Raw genomic sequence first — 24,821 nt, 5'->3', positions numbered from 1 at the left:
CTGCCTGTTTCTGGGGTCTCTTTCGTCAGGCGTGAGCATGTGAGAGGGTTATGTAAATGTCCTGCTTTTACAATGCCTGGCATTCTGTGAAAACCTGTGCCAAATTTGTACCTCACCACAACCCAACAGCCCCATTCCTCTGGGACAGGAGGATTGCGTAACGCTTTACGCCACCAGCAACTCGTCTGCCCAGTTCACACAACCCTTGCAATTACTTTTTCCGCGCAAGTTACCTTTCTTTACCCTTTAGCCTGAACAGTATTCACAGTTCTGCAATTATACAAGCAGAGAAACATCTGTGTGTGCTGCAACATTCCCTCTTCTGTCAAACATCAGGAACAGTGTTGTGTTAAATTTGCATGATGCGTCAGCTGCGGCTGTGATTGTTTGGTAACACCTAATAGAGCTTGAATCCACCGTGAAGCTCGTGAACACAGATCGGTCATCCCCCACTGAACACACACAATTCATGAGCGCTAGTTTCACTCTACAACACTGCCAGTGCCTGGGTGTGTCATACATTTCACACACTTTATATCGTAAATCCTCTGGTGAGAAAAGTCACTGCAAAGTCAAAATCAAAAAATATATTTCATAATGAACATAGCTTATTTGTAAGACCATTATAGCACATTTCTCTCTGTATCAGAGTAAAAACAATTACTTTATAAAAAAGTTTTTATTTATTTATTTAAATTAATATATAATGAAGGCAAAATATATATATAATTGCATTATAGTAGTTTTGTTGCTTACACTTTATTTTAAGGTGATGTAGTTACATTACTCACTCCAGTAAGTACTGAGTAGTATTAATGAACTACATGTGCTTACTATAGGGTTACGGTTACGGTTAGGGTTTGGTTTAGTGTTAGTTACTTGTAATTATGCATAATTTACTGCACTGTAAAAAAATACTGTTGGTTTGACTTTAAAAAGTAAGTTACCTGGTTTCCTTAAAATTTAGTTAATTGAAATTAAACATTTGAGTTAATACAATGAAGGAGATTGGTTTAATGAATAGAAACTCAAACTATTATGTTATCTGAACCACATTAATTATCTAAGTTGATTTGACAAAAGATAAAAAGTTGTGATAACAATTATTTTACAGTGTGTTATTACTACACTGTCAAAAATAAATCCATAATATAAGAATAAATAATGGCAGCTTAAAAACCCCCAAACACAACACGTGTCATTCCAAATACATCTAAAACACTTGTAAAAACCCAATACAGAAAATTTCTTCATATTTATAGTAAATTGTACCCTATTTTCATGAACTATTTTTTTAAACTGCGTCACCTTAAAAAAAAGTCTTACCATTTTGTTTTCTATTTTAATTAGTGCAGGGCAAATTATTAATCACATCCAAAATAAAAGTTTGTGTTTATGTGTGTGTATTGTATATATATATATATATATATATATATATATATATATATATATATATATATATATATACACACACACACACACACACACACATGCATGTATATATTTATATATAAGATAAATTACATAAATATATATATACAGTATATACATGCAAATATTTATTAAATACATGAAGGAGTGTGTATTTATATATACATAATAATAATACACAGTACACACACATATATTATGTAAACACAAACTTTTATTTTGGAAGTGATTAATTTATTGCCCAGCACTAATTTGAATGTATCTGTGATTCCAATTTTTTCCTTCAGAAATCATTTTAATATGTGTGTTTGTAATTTTAAAATTATTTGTAAAATGTAAAAATTGTGTTATATTAAAGGGATAGTTCACCCCAATTTTTTTTTCATAATTTGCTGACCCTCATGTTGTTTCTTTCTTCTGCTAAACACAAAAGAAGATATTTTAAAGAATGTTGGTAACCAGACAGTTAACGTCACCCATTGACTTGTAATCTTAAATGTTAATTTATTCCTGCGATGGCAAATTTTTCCTTCAGAAATCATTCTAATATGCTTATTCGGTCCTCAAGTGAAATTTCTCATCAGTGTTGAATAGAAAGTTCAAAAGAACAGCATTTATTTAAAATAAAAGTCTTTAGCAACATTATTAACATTATTTTTTAAAGTGAATCAATTTCTTATTCTATTGCTTTTAATCAAATATCAGTTGGACATGTTTTTTGTGATAATGTGTTTTAAAATATCAATAAATGAAGCGTTCCTCAGTATTTCAGTTCAAAAGACAACATTGTTTTATCATAGATTCTCAAGTTATACAAATGTTGTATCTGTACAATTCTAAATACATTGGTTCTCTGTTAATATATGGTATAATAAAAAAAATCCTGTATCATTAGACGTCCACCATTTGAATCCCACAAACATAACTCTCTTGTGCTCGTGCCAAAATGCCACTTAAAGCTGAAGTGTGTATTTTTTCTCTATATTGAAATACTTTCTCTCAAGGAGGTCTGTAATACTTGAAGAACTTATCTGTCAGCATTCCTACCCCAAAAGCTGTTGTTCAAACTGTAAGTTCAATTCTTTGCTCATGGTTCCGCATGCAGGTTTTTTGAGCCAATCCGCTGAGCCATAAATGCCATGTGACTGGAGCTGCATAAAAATGTCAGGACAATGCAGATTGGCAGCAGATTTCATTTCATGCTTATTTCATGCACTGGCAAAACATCTACTATAATATCATGAAATATTCAAATCAGTCTGAAAATTATTTTGGAGCTTCTATTTGAGGATGCGCAGATATCACACACTTCAGCTTTAAATAACTCATCGTAATTCATAAACCATACTGCAATGTAAAATTGATCTCCTGCAAGGCGCAGCCTTCACAGTGTCCATCACACTTGCTCCAAATGAGGTCCAGTGCAGAAAACACCAAGCACATTTCAATCAGATTTCAATCCGGCGTGTGTTTCACAAAGCAGCAGTGCTATAATCACCAATTCACGTCTAGATGAAATTAACACTGATTCCTGTAGGCATCAACATGAAAATAAACTGACAAAGGATGCTCAATAAGTGCATAGTTGTGTCCTTTGATCACTTTGATTTGCAGGAAAGTTCTTGCTTCCACTTTATACTTGTGTATTTTGTGAATATTGTGTTATATTAAAGGGATAGTTCTCCCAAAAATCTTCTGTTAAACACACAAAAAGATATTTTAAAGAATGTTTGGTATCTAGAAAGTCGACGGCACCCATTGACTTGTATTGTTTTTTATTCATGCTGTGGAAGTCAGTGGGTGCTGTCAACTTTCTAGTTACAAACATTCTTTAAAATATTGTCTTTTGTGTTCAACCGAGGAAAGAAACACAGGTTTGGAACAACTTGAGGGTTTTTTTAGGTGAACTATCCCTTCAAGCCAGTGTTATATTGTTCATTGAACTCCTAATATGAACGCATGCTGTGGTTTTCACACTAGGGATTCACAGATGGGTGTGATATCTGAGTCTTGACTGTGCATTGAACTGAGTCCCGTATCTGAGTCGTCGTCGTTCCCGTCACATGTTTTGGAAAGTCCTCTTGCCTGCTCCACCCACACACTGTCCCCCTCGAGCGGAATCAATCTGTCTGTTTCTATTGTGCTTTCCTCTTTCAGCTCCGCATTGTCTGCACTGTCCTCCTCAAAATCCAAAGAGTTGACTTTCTCCATTAAATCCGTTAGTTCTTTCTCCTTTGCCCCCCACATCTCCTCGGTCAAGTCCAAATCATTCCTTATAGCCTCCAAGTCGGTGTTCAGCCGCAGGCCGATGTACAAACTGGTGTCGAGTTGGGTTCTGACCCTCTCCTCTTCCAAAAGCAAGTCGTTGTCAGGCGACATATCCGCCGCTGCGTCGTTCTCTCGAGTCGACGCCTCGGCAGAAGTGGTTTCGTTGTCTTTATTCGCAAGTTCCTCGTGCCTTCTTTTCATCCATCTCTGGTTGAGCTCCTCTTGTATCTCCGTGGTGATGCTCTCCATGAGGGCCTCGCGCTCGGTCAGTTCTTCTTGCAGTTTGATGACCTCCTCGCATCTCCTCACATATTCCTCAAACTGGGCGAGAGCTTCTTCTGGGCTGGTTTTGTCCCCCTCGCTGACTTTATCAGGGTTGGCGTCCACTAAATACGTATCCTGGACGTAGTTGATCCCGTGCATCTTCATTCTATCGAAATGAACTTTGGCCTCGTACCTGTCGATTTCCCTGTCGAGCTCTTTTATCCTCTGAATCTGCTGTCGGATGGTGTGATCTTGAGATACGACCAGGTGCACAAGGGTCTCCATCTTCTCCATGCACGAGTTGTCCTTGGGTGCAGCCTGAGCTCTTTTCTTATTGATTTTATCCAATTTCCTGAAGGCTTTCCTGACTATCCGTCTTTGTTTCTCCTGTGACAGAGCCATGGTCACTCTCGCGGTGCCCTTGTAGACGCACGGGCTCTCCTTGCTGAGAACTACGCGCGCCTCTGCGCTCCGCGGGCCGTTGCTCGGTAAAGATGCCTCGTTTTTCACCAGCACAAACCGGACGTTTTCTTGTTCCTCTCCCCACGCGCTCCACAGTCGCAGGATCTTGGTTTTGTTGGGTAAAATCCTTTCGAACCCTCTCCATTTCTCCACGACGCAGTAGGACTGAGGAGAGCCCGAGAGAGACACGCGCGGCTCCAGGTTCTGCTCGTCCAGTAAAACCCGGATCACATCAGCGCAGGTCGTGCGCTTCGACAAGCCCGACACGAGCTTCTCCTCGCGACAAACCCACACTGATATTTTACTCTCCTCTGCCTCCATCACTCAGACTGATAGTTAGTGTCCCAGCAAGTCTGTAAAAGTTTCCTGGTGCGAGGAATTATATGCAGGTGATGTGAAAACTCCTACTACAAAACAGAAATATCGTAGCCTATTAAATGTTAAAGGTTAATCCACACAGTTGGAAAAAATAAAGTTGTAATGTTGTTGATTCGTTGCTCCAGTGTTGGCAGGTTTGTCAGTCCTCATGTGTGTCTCTCAGTCTCTGTGAGTGAATGCGCGCAGACGGGACAGCGCTGCTGCGAGTGCACTACACTGATCACATGACCGCGCATAGCCTATATATTACACTTTTTAAGATAGCCTACCTGTTGTGTGCACTTCTATTTAGATTCAATTCAATAAAAATTTCTATTCAAATAAAAAACAGTTTATGTAAAACAACAAATGAAGCAATGAAATGACAACTCTGGATAAAAGAACAAGGATCTGAATTTATACTTAATTTTTACATGATAATCATATTAATTTATCACATTCATACGTACTATTCTCTTTTATACACTCTAAAAAATGCTGGGTTAAAAACAACCCTAGTTGGGTTGAAAATGGACAAACCCAGCAATTGGGTGGTTTTAACCCAGTAAATGGGTTGTTTTAACCCAGCGGTTGGGTTAAATGTTTGCATAAACAACCCAATTGCCGGGTTAAAACAACCCAATATTTGAGTTAAAACAACCCAATTGCTGGGTTAGTCCATTTTCAACCCAACTTGGGTTGTTTTTAACCCAGAGTTTTTTAGAGTGTAAAACACTTGATTATCACATATATCATCATAATCATTTTATATCCTAATTGTTATTAGTTTGTTTTCATTTCATGTCTTCAAATTCAATTCAATTCAAATTTATTTGTATAGCGCTTTTCACGATACGTTTCAAAGCAGCTTCACATTACAATTTAAATTGTAATGATTCTACATTACATTCAATAATTCTACATTACAATTTAAATTGATTTGTACATGTTATGCATTTCAGAAATGCACATATACAAAGCACACAGATTAGCTAACTATCTATTATTTATCAATATAATAACTATGGCACAGAAATAAGAATACATGTTGTTAATGAATAGGGTATATAGAGATGTCTTGAGGTTTTCATTTTTTTTATTCTGCATGTAATATTGTCTTTTATAAAAACTCACTTGGGATTTATTTCCTTTTTTATAAAGGCATAAATACCCGGAGTTTCTAAAAAAAGAAAAGAAAAAAAAAAAACACTTGATTTTCACATATATTATTATCGTCATCATTTCATAGTCTAATTATTAGTTTGTTTTTGTTTCATGTCTTGAGCTTTTCATCATTTTTTTTTTATCCTGCACGTAATATTGTCTTTTATAAAAATTCATTTGGGATTAATTTCCTTTTTTATAAAGGCACAAATACCATGACAAGTTTCTAAAAAAGAAAAGAAAAAGCACTTGATTATCACATATATTATTATCGTATATATACACATATATTACATACATTTTATAGCCTAATTATCATGTCTTCATTATTCATGTCTTGAGGATTTCATTATTTTTAATTCTGCAATGACCAATATCGTTTTATGAACTAGGGTGAATTCAGGTTGATTGGGACACGTGTTCCAATCACCCTTGCTTCTCAAACAAGAACAAATGTAGGGCGGGGCTTAATTTTGTCCATGGGGAATTGATTGGATTGTTGTGGTTTGCTATTTGTGGATCTCTCCTGAACATTTTCGTTCACTGTTGCTTGCTGGTGGAACGATGTCCCCACCTCCATCCACAATGCTGAATCACTGACAACATTCAAAGGACAGCTGAAAACTCATCTCGTCCGTGTGCACTTCCTCATTTAAAAAAAAAATATATATATATATATATTTTATTTTCTCTATCCCCTCCCTATTCTAGCTTATGATACTCTAAGCAGTGTCCAAAACGTAGTATTTCAGGCACTTTTTGCGATTATTGGCCTCTTCATCACGGGTCGCTTCCTGTATTCCTCAGTTGTAAGTCCTTTGGAAATGAATACATGTAAATCTCATGTGAGAGACAGTTTGCCCCGCCCTCGCGCCAGTGAACACAGCATCAGAAAAGAGATGTCGCTGCAGGAGGGGAAGTTATTTCGATTAAAGATTACGACTTTTAAAAAAAATTACAAAAACAATAATGCACTCATTGTATATAGCCTACTGCAATATACAATACGAATATTGTATTTGTGTATATTGAAGGTTAATTTTGATTTCATGGTGACAAACAATTAGCAATACATTTGTTTACTGTGCCAGGTCCATTATTAACAGATACAACTTTTGATTTTAATAATGTATAAGTAAATGTTGAAATTAGGATGAAATATTGGCCTATGCTTCAGAGCATTTCCATTGTTAGTTCATCTTTACTCAAGTTAACTAATGTTAACAGCTTTTATCAGGCTGACTGGAGTCATCTCATGTGAGTGGTCATGATTTAAAGTATTATTCACCTTTAACCTGAGTACATCTTTAACCTGCCGTTTCCAAAACAATAGAAACAAGCAGCCTCTCCCACCACAGTAAACTGATCTGTTATATAAAGGCCAGAGTTTACTGCTCAACACGCCTGAAACAGACCTTGAGATGGACAGATTGTACGCTAGTTATTTTAATAGTTGCATGTTTGTGTTGTTTTAATCTTGAAGGCCAAATCTAAGTGGGTGTATTTGCTTCTTCAAGCTTGGAGTACTTGAAATGGGCTGCTTTCAGAGTATTGTATTAAGAAATTGAGAGAAGAAAACAGTATAAGTCTGCAAAGGAATATATACACGATTCAAACGATTAATCGCATCCAAAATAAAAGTGTGTGTTTAGATAATATATGCGTGTGTACTGTGTATAATTGTTATTTATTTGAATACACACACATACATGTACATATTTAAGAAGGATCATTATTAAAAAACGTTTAAGTAATAGGAAAAAAGAAGGAAATTACAACACTGCTTAAACACTGGATACTTCATTTCACATTATAATCATATTAATTTATTACAGTCACACATAATATTGCCTTTTATAAAACTCACTTGGGATTCATTTCCTTTTTCATAAAGGCACAAATACCCTGACAAGTTTCTGAAAAAGAAAAAAAATGCAATGACACTACACGCTACCTCGTTCTCTCTGTTGAAGAAATATGGTATATGCATTTTTAAATGTCTTTAACCACTAGCAAGTTACTAAAAGTAAGGTTAAACAGCTTCCTGAGAGCGATCCTGCAGCGACACCTGCTGTTCACTCTCATTAATGCAACATTCACAATTCACATCAGTAAAACGCCGCCCCTATAGTGTTCACACTGCTATTACTGTAACTACATGTAGTGTACAAGAGGGCCATACATACACTCTAAAAAAAAAAAGGTTCTATATTGCACCAAAAATGGTTCTTGGCTCGTAATCACAGGGGAACCTTTTTTAGTGCTATATAGCACCAATTTTGGTGCTTCAGTGGTTCTTCAGTGGTTCTTCAGTGGTTCTTCAGAGGTTCTTCAGCGGTTCTTTGACTAAGGTGCTATATAGCACCTCTGAAGAACCGCTGAAGAACCACTGAAGCACCAAAATTGGTGCTATATAGCAGTAAAAAAGGTTCCCCTATGATTACGAGCCTTTTTTTTTAGAGTGTATTAATGCCTACAGCTTTAATATATGCATTAAAATTATTTAAATTATGCACAAAACTATGCTACCACTATAGTCTTAAGTTATATCGGTAACACTTTACAATAAGGTTTCATTAGTTAACTACATTAGTTAACATAAACTAATAATGAAGTGCACTTCTGCAACATTTATTAATCTTTGTGAATGTTAATTTCAACATTTACTAATACATTATTAAAATCTAAAGTTGTATTTGGTAACAATAGTAAATGCACTGTAAACTAACATGAACAAACTATGAAAAGCTGTATTTTTATTAACTAATGTTAACAAAGATTAACAAATACAGTAACAAATGTATTACTTATGGTTAGTTCATGTTAGTTAATACATTAACTAATGTTAACAGATGAAACCTTATTGTAAAGTGTTACCGTTACTTCACTATTTCAAGGCTGTACTGGAGTAAATAGCCTAATTGTACACTGTAAAAAAGTCTGTAAAAATATGGTACAATGTAATGTATAAATATGAAGGAATTTTCCGTATTGGTTTTTACAGGTATTTTACCTGTATTTTGATTTACACTTTGCATTAGTTTGCGATTTAAGGGTTAACGGAAATTTCTGTAAAATTACAGGATAACGTACTGGCAGAAAATTACCAGTACATTTTCCGTTTAAATTTTTTACAGTGAATGGATACAAGACATGCACTAAATGTGTAGATTTTCATAAATGATAATAACCCAAATGGACCAAATGCACTGGGCACACACACACACACACACACACACACACACACACACACACACACACACACACACACACACACACACACACACACACACACACACACACACACACACACACACACACACGCGCGTTTTCAAGTTTTATGAGGATTTTCCATATGATTTTTATACTGTACAAACTGTATATTCTATCCTCTAACCCTAAACCTACCCATCACACAAAACTTTCTTTCCTTTAAATTCTACTTTAAAAAACAAACATGATTTATGATTTATAAGCTTGTTTCCTCATAGGGATCTATAGGTCCCCACGGTGACATGAGTCCCCATGAGTCTGTGTGCATTCAGGTTGAAGCCCCCACTTGGATAGAAAAACATGAACACACACACACACACACACACACACACACACACACACACACACACACACACACACACACACACACACACACACACACACACACACACACACACACACACACACACACACACACACACACACACACACACACACACAAACACACACACACACACACACACACATGTAGTGTTTTCATCTTTTATGGGGACTTTCCATAGGCGTAATGGTTTTTATACCGTACATACCGTATATTCTATCACCCTACACTGCCCCTGCCCCTAAACCTAACCCTCACAGGAGACATTCTGCAATTTTACATTTTCAAAAAACATCACTTAGTCTGATTTATAAGATGTTTTCCTCATGGGGACCTAAAAATGTCCCCACAAGGATGAGGATTTCGGATATTGCTATCTTTGTGGGGACATTTTGTCCCCATAACGTGATGATTACCAGTCCACACACATACACACACACACACACACACACACACACACACACACACACACACACACACACACACACACACACACACACACACACACACACACACACACACACACACACACACACACACACACACACACACACACACACACACACACACACACACACACACACACACACACACACAGGGGTGTTTTTGTGAAATGTGGGGACATTCCATAGGCGTAATGGTTTTTATACTGTACAAACCTTATTTTCTATCCCCTTACACTGCCCCTGTCCCTAAACCTAACCCTCACAGGAGACTGTGCAGTTCACTTTCTGTGAAAAAAAACTTGTTCTGTGTGATTTATAAGCATTTTGAAAAGTGAGGACATGGGGAACGTCCTCATATTTCACCCTCTTTTTGTAATACCTATGTCATACCCATGTCATTATACACATTTGTGTCCTGATATTTCACGCAAACATGCCACACACACACACACACACACACACACACACACACACACACACACACACACACACACACACACACACACACACACACACACACACACACACACACACACACACACACACACACACACACACACACACACACACACACACACACACGCGTTTTCAAGTTTTATGAGGATTTTCCATATGATTTTTATACTGTACAAACTGTATATTCTATCCTCTAACCCTAAACCTACCCATCACACAAAACTTTCTTTCCTTTAAATTCTACTTTAAAAAACAAACATGATTTATGATTTATAAGCTTGTTTCCTCATAGGGATCTATAGGTCCCCACGGTGACATGAGTCCCCATGAGTCTGTGTGCATTCAGGTTGAAGCCCCCACTTGGATAGAAAAACATGAACACACACACACACACACACACACACACACACACACACACACACACACACACACACACACACACACACACACACACACACACACACACACACACACACACACACACACACACACACACACACACACACACACACACACACACACACACACGTTTTCTTGTTTTATGGGAACTTTCCATAGACATGATGTTTATACTGTACAAACTGTAAATGCTATCCCCTTACACTAACCCTACCCCTAAACCTACCCATCACACAAAATTTTCTGCAGTTTTACATTTTAAAAAAAACATAATTTAGTCTAACATATAAGCAGTTTTCCTCATGGGGACCAAAAAATTTCCTCACGCATGCAAGGATTTCATCTATTACCATCTTTTTGGGGACATTTTATCCTCATAGGGTTTACCTGGACCACACACACACACAGGTTTGTTTTGCTATCTAAGTGAGGACATTCCATAGGCGTAATGTTTTTTATACTGTACAAACTTGTACATTCTATCCCCCTACACTTAAACCTACCCATCACAGGAAACATTCTGCATTTTTACATTTTTAAAGCTATTTTAAATATGAGGACATATGAAATGTCCTCATATTTCATGTTTATGTCGTAATACCAGTGTAATACCCATGTCATTATACAAATTTGTGTCCTCATAAATCACAAAAACAAACACACACAACAACAACAACAACAACAACAAGAACAACACACACACACACACACACACACACACACACACACACACACACACACACACACACACACACACACACACACACACACACACACACACACACACACACACACACACACACACACACACACACACACACTTCATTTAAGGCAGGGGTCTCCAAACTCTGTCCTGGAGGGCCGCTGTCCTGCTGAGTTTAGCTCCAACCCCAATTAAACACACCTGAACACGCTAATAAATGTCTAACTAGGCCCTAGTAAGACACCGATTAGCTGGTTCAGGTGTGTTTATTTGGGCTTGGAGCTAAACTCAGCAGGACAGCGGCCCTCCAGGAACGAGTTTGGAGTCCCCTGATTTAAGGGAACAGTTTACAGTGAAATGAAAATTCTGTCATCATTTACCCTTTTTTTCTCTCTTCATACTCTGGAACTGTCTAGTTACCAACATTCTTCAAAATATCTTCTTTTGTGTTCAACAGAAGAAACTCATTCAGGTTTGGAACAAATTGAAGGTAAGTAAAGGATAACAGAATTTTCATTTTGGGGTGAACTATCCCTTTAACTTTGTTTTCAAAGCTGGTTCCTAAAAGTGACAACAGAGGGCGCTGCAGACTGGCAGATCATTTCAGTACTACAATCCATCCCTGCCAGAACATCAATTAAAGCAACATTCGAACAAAAAAAGAAAGCCTTTAAGGGATGGTTCACTCAAAAATGACAACTGTTTTTTAACTAACCACACATGTCCTTCCCAAACTGTATGGCTTTCTTCTGTGGAACATAAAAATATATTCCTGGAAACGTTCTTTCATTTTTGGATGAACTATCCCTTTTATTTAAAAGAGATAACATGACCAGACAAGATGTGTTTTAATTATTTATTTTATTCAATATCGTATACATACAAAGTATCTAGAAAGCTACAAAATATCTACCACTTTATCAAGGCGGCATCAAAATGTTACGGAGCAAAGACAAGACCATATGCGATAAAGAACACACACATAATAAGTTTTTTCTTTTCTCTCTCAGCCTTGCTCCAATGTTTTTTTCCCCCCATCATCAGGGATATTAAAAGATATCACACCTTTGTACCAAGAAAAGCCAGAATATATAATTTTATACAAAGCACCTTTTTACAAAAAAAATCTCTGCACACAAACCCAATATCTTTTTATGATACTATCTGAACTAGAGAAAAGTTCACTTTAAAGCCAACATCTTAAATGGTAATGAACATAGGAGGTACCAGTACCTACACACAGACAAAATACAAACATAGATCAAAAAACATAAGCTAAACTGCCGTCATACTGTAGTCCGGATTCCGCTTAAATCCTTACTTAGTGTCCATTACAAGCAAAAAATGTCCGTTTAACATTCATCATATTAAAGGCGTTAGATCTCAAATCCCTAGAGAAGTAAAGGGGACTGTCAAGGAGGAACTGACGTAGCAGATGCACCAGCAGTAACAGTATCACCACCCAAACGGGCTCTGAATATACTGACGCCATCACAAAACATGTAGAACAATACAGGAAGATCTCTATATGAAACGTGAACAAGAGGGCGAAGGTCAGGCAAACACGAAACAATCAACATCGTTTACCGTTTTTGATATTGAGCGTACTTAACTCCACGGTTTACTTTAAGCGGTACAACATACACAGCTGTAAATCTAACTTAGTCTTTCACTCTTTGAGGGTTCCATCCACTTAAATGAACAGAATGAATAAATTATGCAGTGGAGATGATACGGTTTGGTGAAGCCAGCTTTGTCCGTAAAGAACTTACATGTGACCTTGCGGTTAATATCCTCGACTATCTTTAAGGTCTGAGGAGAAAAAAAACACCTTTACGTCACTAAATATAGTGTTTGCTATATTCACAAAGAAAAGAAAAACAAGACATTGAAATGGCTTAAAACAAGAAGGAAAGGAAAAAAAAACACCACTCGGCATTCATAATCTCCATGGTGCTATGAGGTTTTTCACTTTTACAAAAGTCGCTAAAGTCTCGCACAGAATGGAACCAAAGTTCTAGAGAGAAAATAAAAAAACATGACAGTTTGCCACATCCACCAAATCAAATGCTGATAGAAATTTGTTAATAATAATTATTACATAAGTGTATTTCAGAACATCTCCACTCACTAGCCCATGTTGATTTTTCTATAAAATTTTTCATGAAGGCAATGTGGTGAATATTTTACATCCACTTTTTTTGGTTTTTGATCATCTTAAGGATATAGAATAACAGCAGTCTTTTCTAAGCTGGAAAAATCGGAACCGAAGGCACTTTCATGCTACAGTGCAGGAAATAAAGAGGAGCTCAATGTGTCTCCAACTTTTTGGTCTTTTCGGATAAAAAAGGCAAGATCAGATACTTTACGTACTGCATGTCTAAATATGTCTTCTATGTGTCTCTGAGAGTGAAAGGTCAACCAAATGGCCAGTGCTTTTTTTTTTTTAAGTAAAGATGACACGTAGGATCTTATGGTGCGGTCACATTTGCAAAATCGCAGCGAAATTTCAAGGACGAAAAAAATGTGGTGGAGAACGCGGGCAGCTTTCAATATAATCAACTCTGATCAACCAACAATAGTCCTTTGTCTATTGTCAATAGCGTAGTGATGAATACAGCACATTATCAAACAAAGCAGCTGGTCAGTGCGACCAATTCACATGAACAACTCAAAAATCTGCATGGGGAAAACTGGATCATCCAGATTCCAATTGGAATGACTGGATTTCGTCTGCAAAATCTCGCTTAGCAACAGTAAATTGTGACCGCGCATTTAGTGTTACTATCCCCCCCAAAAACAACTGCGCTCATCCACGTTGACTTCATACACTAGAAAGAAACTTCAGTGTTTTTTTTATAAAGATGACACTTAGGATCTTATGGTGCGGTCACATTTGCAAAATCGCAGCAAAATTTCGAGGACAAAAAAATGTGGTGGAGAACGCGGGCAGCTTTCAGTATAACAATATAGTCCCTTGTCTATTGTCAATAGCGTAGTAATTTATAAAGCGCATTTTCAAACAAAGCAGCTTCTGTTGGTCAGCGTGACGAATTCACGTGAACAACTTGAAAATGAGCAAAATCTGAAAACTGTGGATTGTCCGGATTCCTATTGGAATGACTAGATTTCGTCTGCAAAATTTCGCCAAGCAACAGTAAACGCGACCGCACCTTTGGTGCTACTTCTTCCCGAAAAACAACTGCGCTCATCCATGTTGACTTCATACACTAGAAAGAAACTTCATGTAGAGTGACAGGTCAACCAAATGGCCAGTGCTTTTTTTTTATATAAAGATGACGTTGAATATTATGGTGCGGCCACATTTGCGAAATTTCAAGGACAAAATGGTGGTTGAGAGAATGCGGGCAGTTTTCAATGTAACCTCTGATCAACCAACAATAGTCCAATGACTATTGTCAATAGTGTAGTGATTTATAAACGCGTATTTTCAAACAAAGCAGCTTTGTTTAGGTCAGTGTGACGAATTCGTGTTGACAACTAGAAATTTAGCAAAATCTGCAAGGGGAAAAAAGTCTGGATTTCTATTGGAATGACTGGATTTCGTCTGCAAAATCTCGCCGAGCAACAGTAAATGTGACCACACCTTTTTCCCGGAAAACAACTGCGCTCATCCACGTTGACTTCATACACTAAGGCACTGTGCTGTATATTGTTACACTTTGGCAGGTTTGTACTGTACAATTCCTACAACATGTGACAATAACAAGAAAGTCTTCCAGCTTAGGAAAGAGGTCACAGTTTTAGTGGCATCTTTTGGAGTTCACACAACCATTATTAAGGCTTGCAGTCGTAGAAATCGATTAGGCCACAGAGACATGGGCTGTGTGGGAATGTCAAAGGCAGCGAAGAATTCTGGGACAGGACTGATTCTTACAGAAGATGAAGGAGTGCTCCGTGACGGACAGGTGTACAGCATGTTCAGGGATGGGCATTGTGAAGTGTGGCTTCCCCAGCGGCAGAAAGGCATGTCCGACGAGCGGGTCCAAGTGCTCTGGTCAAGCTGATGGATAATCCATCAACCCCTGGTAGTTAATGCAGTGCTTCTTGTTTCTAGAGTTATCTTTTATACAAGGCGTTTAGCTGTACAGTCAACAGTGAGGGGTTGATTCTCTGCGTTTTCTTATTGCAGGTGGTGACACGTGAAAACAGACACGGGTTGGTATAAACTTCTCGTATCACAGTGCAGTAATTCCTCAACGAACATTAAAAAGTAGCAAGTACAGAGTAACTCTTTTCAAGGGCTGGGCTTATGAATTCCCTGAATTCTCGGAATGCTCAGAATGCGGGAACCTTTGTTTTCCGATGGCCACAAGAATCTTCTTTTTTAACACCTACAGTAGCTTTCATTTCAATAAATCAATGTTACAGAATTACATTTCTCCAATACTTTTTCTTTGGGAAAAATACCTGTGAGAATGTATATACATCTGTACACCTACATCCCACTCACACACACATTTATGGCTGACACCCATATGCTTTCAGATCTTTTGTGTACATTACAGGATAAAAAAAAGAAAAAAAAAAGAAAATCCGAAATGAGGTTGTTTTCAGATTCAGCCTAACTCAAACCAACCCTTAAGTCTAACGATACTGTCACTTTATATGTATAGTCTACGAATGAATGTTGATTCGGCATTCTTTGACATTCTTTCCTGTATTAAAACATAAAACTGTACCGCCATTCACAGCTGCAGTTAAACGTCAAACACATATTAATAAAGAAATATATATATATATATGTATATATATAATTAGAAGCATCACTCAAATGTGACGGAAACTCATCTTGAGTGAGTGTTGAGCTAGAGGCACTGCCACTGTACTGAGGTTGAGAGTCTGTGTGAAAGAGCTGCTTCATTCCTTCACTAGTCTGTAGATGTGATGCTGGGCTCCATGCTCGCTGTTTGACACTTCGAACACACAGGCCATGCACAGCAGGGTCTCCTGTGTGTCTCTGTTTGTTACCACCTGAAACAGAGAGCAAGAGACGTAGCATTACTCTACAGTAAACCACACAAAACCTGTCAAAATCAAATTGCGGTTACACTTTACTTTAATTCCCTGTTACTTTTTGTCCCTGTTACAGTGTAATTATACATTTAAGTATCGAGTAATATTAATTAACTACATGTACTTACTATAATACATGGTTACTATAGTGGTTAGGGTTAGTTGCATGCAATTATGCCTAATTTATATATTTCTACAAAATGTTTAGAAAATTAAGTACAACACCCTTCAATTCTCATTACTAGAATGGAAAAAACATAATTCAGAAGTGGCAAAAAAGTATGTATAGAAAAATGTATACACCCCGCACAGAAGTTTATGGTCAGTAAGATTTTTTAAAAACTTTTATGCAGCAAGGATACATTAAATTGATTGATCAAAATTATTTTGAACAATTTCTGTTCATCAAAACAAAAATTGTAAGCATATTATTAAAATATTAATATTGAAAATTAAAATGAATTTGGCATTATGTAATAATAATAATAATAATAATAATACATTTTATTTGTAACGCACTTTACATTAAACAAAATCTCAAAGTGCTACAGATTTTAAAAAAACAACAACAAAAAAACATGTACACTGATTTAAAATAAAACTTACAATTACAATAAAATGTACTTATAAATTATACAAAAATAAAACAGTATATACATTTAAAAATAAAATTATATATATAAAAAACTGACAAGCAGACCACTAGATATTTTTTCTTTGTGATTATTAATATTTATGGATCTTTACAAGTTGGTAGAGCACAGTGATTTTGTTGCTTTCATTTAAAATATTATAGTAAAAAACAAATTGTATTATAGCAGCAATGATAATCTAATGAAAATTACCAGAATTACAAAAAAAAAGCTGAAAAACTATAGCTCTTTAGCGCTCTAGAAAATAAAGATCTTTAGCTCTCAAAAGATCTACAACACATACCAGTAATGAGAATTTGATGTGGGGAAATTGTCTTAAAAAATTATGGGACGATGCAAAAATTCTTTATGGTTCTAAAATATTTTATTCCTTTATTTTGGTGTGAAATGTGATCTAGATGAGTTTTTATGCGATTCACCAGTTCACTGATTAGATTTGTGAATGGATTTGATCAAGCGGTAGGTCTGTGAATTTAGACGGCATGCATCCCTTTACATCAGTGTGCGACTGCATGTCAATTAAAGGCAAACCAGTTTTTTTGTATCAAGTATTGTGCATTTATATAGGGCTTTAAAAACTTGACTTTAAAAGCCAAACTTAACTGACCAGGTTTGGTGCAATGGTGGCTTGTTAGGTAATTCTGGGACACATTTAAAAAGTGTTTTAAATGATTGGATAAATTTTCCCACAACGGATCCTGTGCTTTTAGCGCAGTACTGGATCACCTGAGATGGGTACCAGCACCCTTCAACAACATACACTATAAACTTTCTTTCATAACTAAAACCTCCATCGCACCAGGATGTGAGGGATTTGAGGGAAGAGAGCAGGCAAAGTGCATTCGTAAGACCCTCACTATAGGGGAGAATAGGGCTCTAATCCTTGTGTGTGTGTGAAGGTTAGAGAAAGGGGTTCCTCCCCCTTTGCAGGAGATTATCAGGCTTTGCACAGCGCCACAGGAATGCTAGGAATGCAGAGTCATATCTGCTCAGAAGCCACAGGCTCCGCCCTGCACTGAGAGCGATCACTGATTGGTTTAAACACAACTGATGGACATGCAGACTCACCAATAAGATGGTGAAGTTCTCCAGGACACTGTTCATCATGTATTTCTCAGGCAGGTGTTTGAGTTTGTGGATGAAGTTGATCATGTATTCACACATGGGAGACCGACTTATCCGGTACACAAAGCGGCCGTTCTCAAAGCGAGCATACTCCGTCTGAGAGGAGAGATGAGAGGGAGATGTGAGAATGCACAGCAAAAAGTACCATGGCATATGACACACAAGCAGTCAAAAGTTCGGAAGGATTTTTAAATGTTTTTGAAAGAAGTCTCTTATGCTCACTAAGGCTGTATTCGTTTAAAAATAGAATATTGTGATATATTATTACAAAAATAAAAAATAAAACTTTTGTACTATTATTTTAATATATATAATAAAATGGAATTTATTCCTGTGATGCGAAGCTGATTTTTCAGTATCATCTAATATGCTGATCTGCTTCTTATTATTATGTTAATAAAACTGTTAACATTTTTGTGGAGACATTTAAACATAATAAATCTTAATTCTTAATTGTCAATTTTTGTCAATTTAATGTGTCCTTGCTGAAGAAATGTATACTTATCCCAAACTTTAATGGTAGTTTCACTAGTTTGTGTGCCCAGATAATCTTAGTTAAAGTGGTAAACAGATTTGGCTTGCTGTCTGCTATAGAGGGGCTCGGAGAGGATATTATACCCGAGCTCCGATTGCCCCCTATAACAGGCAAAATTGGACAAAAAAGGATTTTTTTCAATCAAAGGAATTTATATATATATATAACAGCTCTTTAGAATTTCTATAATATTTCGCAGTATTACTGTTTATTAGGGATGCCACAATTCTCAATATAATATTGAACCGGTTTTGCATTTAGTTAATTGTTTTTTTATTTCTCTCCGTTAATTTCGGCTCTGTTTGAGTGTGCCTGTGAGTCTACGGCGTGTGTCTGCATATTAGATGCGTGCAGGTCTTAAATTGACAGCAGCGCATCCTAGTGAACATACTGCTGCTTGTCCTTAAAGGGACAGTTCACCTCTAAAATTATGTCATTATTTACTCACCCTAATGTTGTTCCAAACCTGTATTCATTTCTTCTGTTGAACACAGACAGTTGAATACCAGACAGCTGATGGTAGCCATTGACTTCCATATTATTATTTCCTACAATGGGGACCAGCAGCTGTTTGGTTTCCAACATTCTTCAAAATATATTTTGTGTCCAACAGAAGAAAGAACTTTATTCAGGTTTAAAACAACTTGAGCGTGAATAATAGGTGACGGAATTTTCATTTATGAGTGAACTATCCCTTTAATGTTAATAAAACAACAAAAGACAAAGAGAAAATCACTCACTGCTCTTGACTGAAACACTTTAATACAGTAACTTTAATAAGAATCAATGTATATTTTATAGTGAAGTCTATGTAGTGTTTTAATTTTACATGTATTCATTCAATCTCATACTTAAATGCTAATGTACAGCTCTGTGCTGCCAGTGTAAATTTTTATATACATTTATTTTATATTATACAATACACTAGGAATGTGTACAATTTTTTTAAAGTAAAATAAAGAAAGGGTATTGCAATAAAAAAAAATTCTCCTTAACCTCTTTCTGTTCCTGTCGCCTAAGAATAGAATAGCAAAAAAACTGATGCGACAAGCCATCAGAACCGAACCGAAAACCATGGTTAAAAACCCAGGTATGTATTGAACCGTGGACTAACTGTTTTGTTGCATCCTTACTGTTGTACTAAAATAAATGCAGCCTTGGTGAGCAGAAGTGACCTCTTTTAAAAACTTTTTTTTTTTTTAATTGACCAAAGTACAGACAATATTTTATTTTTGTACAGGAGATACCATGTGTTTTTCAATACATTTTTTTAAAAAGTTCTAAAATCACATTATTGATCTCACAATCTCAACAGTGTCTCAAATTGCTCAGATTAAGATATCAAAGTCTGCAATTAAAAAAGACATTTTCTCTAAACATTTCTCATCAAACTCTCCCAAGACCATTTTTTTTTGTCAGTGAGGCTGAGAAATGAGGACTCCATTAAGTGTCCCGAGTTATGAAAGAGCAATAAACTTTTTTCTCTGGGAAAATGTCTCGGTTACATATGTAACCCTCGTTCCCATTGGGAACTGAATGGGAACTCACATTAGAGAGAGAACATTCAATGCTCCATTCAGATGTTAACTACTGTACTCAAAGCGTATGCTCGATATTCACCTCCACTTTCTCCACAACCTGTTTGCCAAACGAGCAAACTTTAGTGGAGCAGGTGATGGTCATGTTCTCCGGGCTCTCGTACTGACTGGTCACTCCATAGAAGGCCCCGGTTTCATCCTGAATGTTGCAGTTTAAGTCAGCCTATGAACCAATGAGATTGAAGCTTTAATTTTCAACGTAATTAAAAAGAAATCTATATCAGAACAAATGGATAGACTTACCAATATATAACATTCATGCACATCTAAAAAACCTCAGTTGTTGCAAATAAGGAGCATCGCATACTACACTTGTATGGACTACATTTATAATTATTTTATGGTGTTTTTTTGTGTGAAGCTTCTGCAATATTTTGGTGCTCCATATAAGAAAAAAGTCAAACAGGTTTGGAAGAACATGAGGATGAGTATATGTTCATTTTTGGATTAACTATCTCTTTAAGACTGCGTTATCCTTATACTAAACTACCAATCAAGGCTATTTCTCCATATTAGTCTATACAAGTATAAAAGAAAAGACTGTGTCTAAGGTTAGAAAGAATAGATTAAATAACTTTGAGTAAAAAAGCACTCAAAAAAAAATCTGAAAAAGAGCAGGAAAAAGAACAGCTCGCTCTCTGCTCTTTCAGTAAGCTAACACGATTTTCATTACAGAGAAAGCTCAAATATTCATTTCTGGCATACTCTCTTTTCATTAAGACAAGCCTGTTACATTTTCACATCAGATTCAAGAGAGGCATTATTGTGCAGATCCAGAGTTTCATTTGAAATTCAGATCCCTCTGTCACTTCAAACGGAATTTGAGCAGCCTCGCTCCGTCCACGACGAGGCCCACTTTGTTGGTTGCCGCTAGTTAGCATTTCACAAAATGCATGCAATGTTTGAATAGCTATTAGAGGAGCAACCAGGTCATCCAATTGTTTCCCGATATTAAACGGAATAAGTGCGAGCTTTGATCATGGACTCTTCAGCTATGCTGTGCCAAATATAGCCACAGCGGTCTGGACATGCAAACAGAGACGGCTGTCTTTAAACCTAAAGTGGCCCAGTGTCTTTAGGGAAATGCATAATTATTCATGCATGTAATCACTCGGTGGATAAATATTTGCGTTAAATAGGCAGTTGTACGGGTGGTAAACATGAACTGCGGTAATTTTGCTCTCATTAGAGTAGAAACTTTGGCACAGGCTGGGCATGCATTACACAGCACGCTGCGAACATGTTTGTTTTTAAGCCTAAATAAAAATACTAAGTTATTCCTGCACTAATTGTGAGTTATGATATCCTCTTTTGCAGATAATTGCAGGGTCTGTGAATCACTAAACAGATGCTTGTTTTTTTGCAGGGATTCACTCACCCAGAACTTTATGAGAAAGAATGAATTCTGAGGACCCTTGCCAAACAATTCCTTCAGCCCTCCTTTCTTCTCAGGGAATTTGTCGTAAATCTGACGAATGTCCACCGACTCGAGCAAGGCATCGTTGTAAGAGTGATTTGTCTGTCCGATGTGCACGAAAAGATGCTTGTTATACTGCACAGAAAAAAACAAAGACAACATGTTAGAAACAGGAAAACTTCTCAAAATGACTGATATTGCTTAGTTTTAACTAGGGCTATCAATCTATTCAATATTGTAAATAAATGCATTGGTATGTTGATTAACTGAGCTAATTAATCATGAAAAAATAAGGCCTTGATGGAGATAATTCACATTCATCATTGTTGCAGACAAGTGAATCATTGAATAAACATGACAAAAAGGTGTTCATTTATAAAAATACAAAATACAATACTTTTTTGTAAGGGTGATAAACAGGACATTTTATTTTGACAATTTCAGTCAACATGAAACTGTATTCACAACTCACTTTCAGTGTATTTTGGAGACTTAGAATTGGTAAAAACCAATTTATCTGATATTCAAAGAGCAAAAAATGTAGGAGGAATAGATTATGGGCCAGATTTACTAAACATGGCAAATTAATGTGAGAGCACAATCCCATAAAAGCGCAGATGGGAGTAGAAAGTTCTACACTTGATCTCCTGACAACGCTCAAATTAAAAAAACACAGACGCAGCCGGATCATTTCCATAATGACCAACACAATCTACCAAGAGCAGTGCAAATTAGCATCTGGTTTAAGACGTGCTTTTTTGGGGCGTTAAATAATAACGCAAATACCAGTAAATTGGCGAGCACAAACCTAAATCACCTTGCATGATTCATTTAAATACTCTCCTCCCATAAATTTTGCATCTGAGAGAGAAACTCCTACAAATGCATATGCAATAAGATCAGCCGCAAACATAACCCTGTCCACACCTTTTCAGCGCTAATTTATCACTGCGTGTCTTTAGTAAATCCTAACAGTAGTTTTTTAACGCCAAAAAGGGTTTGCTACTGGTGCAAGCTGTTAGTAAATCTGGCCCTAGATTGTGAAAAGTAGGTGTTGCACACAAGAATTCATACTAGAATGTGTGTTATCAGTCAATTGTAGAGGAAAACAAGACAAGACCAGGAATGTGTATTAAGAAGTAAACCGGCTCCAATTTTAACTTTGACTTTAAGAGTGGTATACAGAAGCTACTCACAGAATCTGGATCTCTCTGGTGCTCCAGAAAAGCAGAGAATTCCACAAGCCTGAGTTTCGATGTGCCGATAGATCGGCCCTGCCAGGCGGGAACTGTGGGTGCTGGTGCTGCCGCGGGCTCATAACCTACACATACACACACACACACACACACACACACACAGAATTTTAGCTCTTCTAAACAAAAGGAGTATTGATTCTGAATGTGAATTGATTAAAAAAAGCAAATGGTGACATACTTGAGATTGTTGTTGTGACTGCTGGCTGGATAGGGTACGCTTGCTGGGCAAATGGCTTGATGCTAAAACAAAGACAAAGGAGAACTAAGAACGGGAAAATGAGCAGTCTAGCGGCTCTACATGCTGAAGAGATTAAGAGGGTTATACAGCAAAGAAGAAACAAAGCTGCACAAAGTATTCAAACTTGGATTCAACCCATCATTGCCTCTGGAAAGGCTTCCTCTATCGCTGATCCCTCTGAGGGAAAGAGCGAAAGCTGGAAGGGTCAGGGAAAATACAGATATCAAGAAGAAGAGAACGACAATAAAGCAGACAAAACAGAGACAGAATGAATAAATAAGATTTGCTTTTCCTGAAGGAAATGCCAGTGCCTGGAGAGCAAAAGAACCATATACAAGTTTTTGGATATAAATTTGGTTCTGTGGAAATGAAAAGCTGAATCATTTTATAACCAGCTTACCATCCCTCCTGCAGTCATATTATTATAATTTCATTGAATACTGATACTCTCTTGTTAGTCAGAACTGTGTGAAATGGCACATTACATTTCAAACAATTTTTTACTAATTTATAAGTGCACATACTAGAAAGCATTGGCAGTGTGCATACACTGTGAGTTGGCAACAATCTGGGCTTTTTGCTTTAAACTTTAAAGGACTAGTCTTGCAGTGTGCGCTTGGTTTCAAACAGCTATAGATGTTTAAATAGATGCAAGAAAAAAAGTCACAATTTAGTATGTAAATATTATTATAAAAAGAAGCAGAAGAACAAGAATCAGAAGACAAAATGTGCAGACGATGTTGCAGGAAAAGAAAAATGTGAAGAAGAATAAGAAGGTGGGGATGAAGATGGTGAAGAAGATGCAGAAGAAGACTGAACAGTTAGACTGAACAGTGGGACAGTTAGACTGGACAGTGGGACAGAACAGTGGGACAGTTAGATGTACCAGTGGGGCATTTAGACTAAATAGTGGGGCATTTAGACTGAACAGTGGGAGAGTTAGACTGAACAGTGGGACAGTTAGACTGAACAGTGGGACAGTTAGACTGAACAGTGGGGCATTTAGACTGAACAGTGGGGCATTTAGACTGAAAAATGGGACAGTTAGACTGAACAGTGGGGCATTTAGACTGAAAAATGTGACAGTTAGACTGAACAGTGGGATAGTTAGACTGAACAGTGGGACATTTAGACTGAAAAATGGGACAGTTAGACTGAACAGTGGGACATTTAGACTGAACAGTGGGGCAGTTAGACTGAACAGTGGGGCATTTAGACTGAACAGTGGGGCATTTAGACTGAAAAATGGGACAGTTAGACTGAACAGTGGGACAGTTAGATTGAACAGTGGGACATTTAGACTGAACAGTGGGACATTTAGACTGAAAAATGGGACAGTTAGACTGAACAGTGGGACAGTTAGATTGAACAGTGGGACATTTAGACTGAACAGTGGGACAGACTGAACAGTGGGGCA

General features: G+C 37.0%; 2 protein-coding genes across 7 annotated transcripts in view; both read right to left on the bottom strand.

Annotated features, from left to right (window-relative positions):
- Positions 1 to 2,025: 2,025 nt before the first annotated feature.
- Positions 2,026 to 4,975, bottom strand: rassf10b (Ras association domain family member 10b). Its single transcript, XM_079840490.1, has one exon. The coding sequence runs from the start codon at positions 4,744 to 4,746 to the stop codon at positions 3,403 to 3,405; it is 1,344 nt and encodes a 447-aa protein (XP_079696616.1). The 5' UTR covers positions 4,747 to 4,975; the 3' UTR covers positions 2,026 to 3,402.
- A 7,421-nt stretch (positions 4,976 to 12,396) lies between these two features.
- Positions 12,397 to 24,821, bottom strand: part of tead1b (TEA domain family member 1b) — a 90,209-nt gene continuing 77,784 nt past the window's right edge. For all 6 annotated transcript variants that reach the window (XM_079837828.1, XM_079837830.1, XM_079837832.1 and 3 more), the window contains 6 exons: positions 23,345 to 23,406; positions 23,107 to 23,231; positions 21,872 to 22,045; positions 20,516 to 20,656; positions 18,304 to 18,456; positions 12,397 to 16,540 (listed from right to left, as the gene is read on the bottom strand). In XM_079837828.1, the coding sequence (XP_079693954.1) occupies positions 16,427 to 16,540; positions 18,304 to 18,456; positions 20,516 to 20,656; positions 21,872 to 22,045; positions 23,107 to 23,231; positions 23,345 to 23,406 (769 nt within the window). In that variant the 3' untranslated portion in view covers positions 12,397 to 16,426. The remainder of the gene's footprint in view (positions 16,541 to 18,303; positions 18,457 to 20,515; positions 20,657 to 21,871; positions 22,046 to 23,106; positions 23,232 to 23,344; positions 23,407 to 24,821) is intronic.

Source organism: Gobio gobio (assembly GCF_949357685.1).
Source record: "Gobio gobio genome assembly, chromosome: 2".
Classification (NCBI taxonomy): Eukaryota; Metazoa; Chordata; class Actinopteri; order Cypriniformes; family Gobionidae; genus Gobio; species Gobio gobio.
Note: the sequence above shows the minus strand (reverse complement) of the source record. Positions and strands in the feature narration are given on the sequence as shown.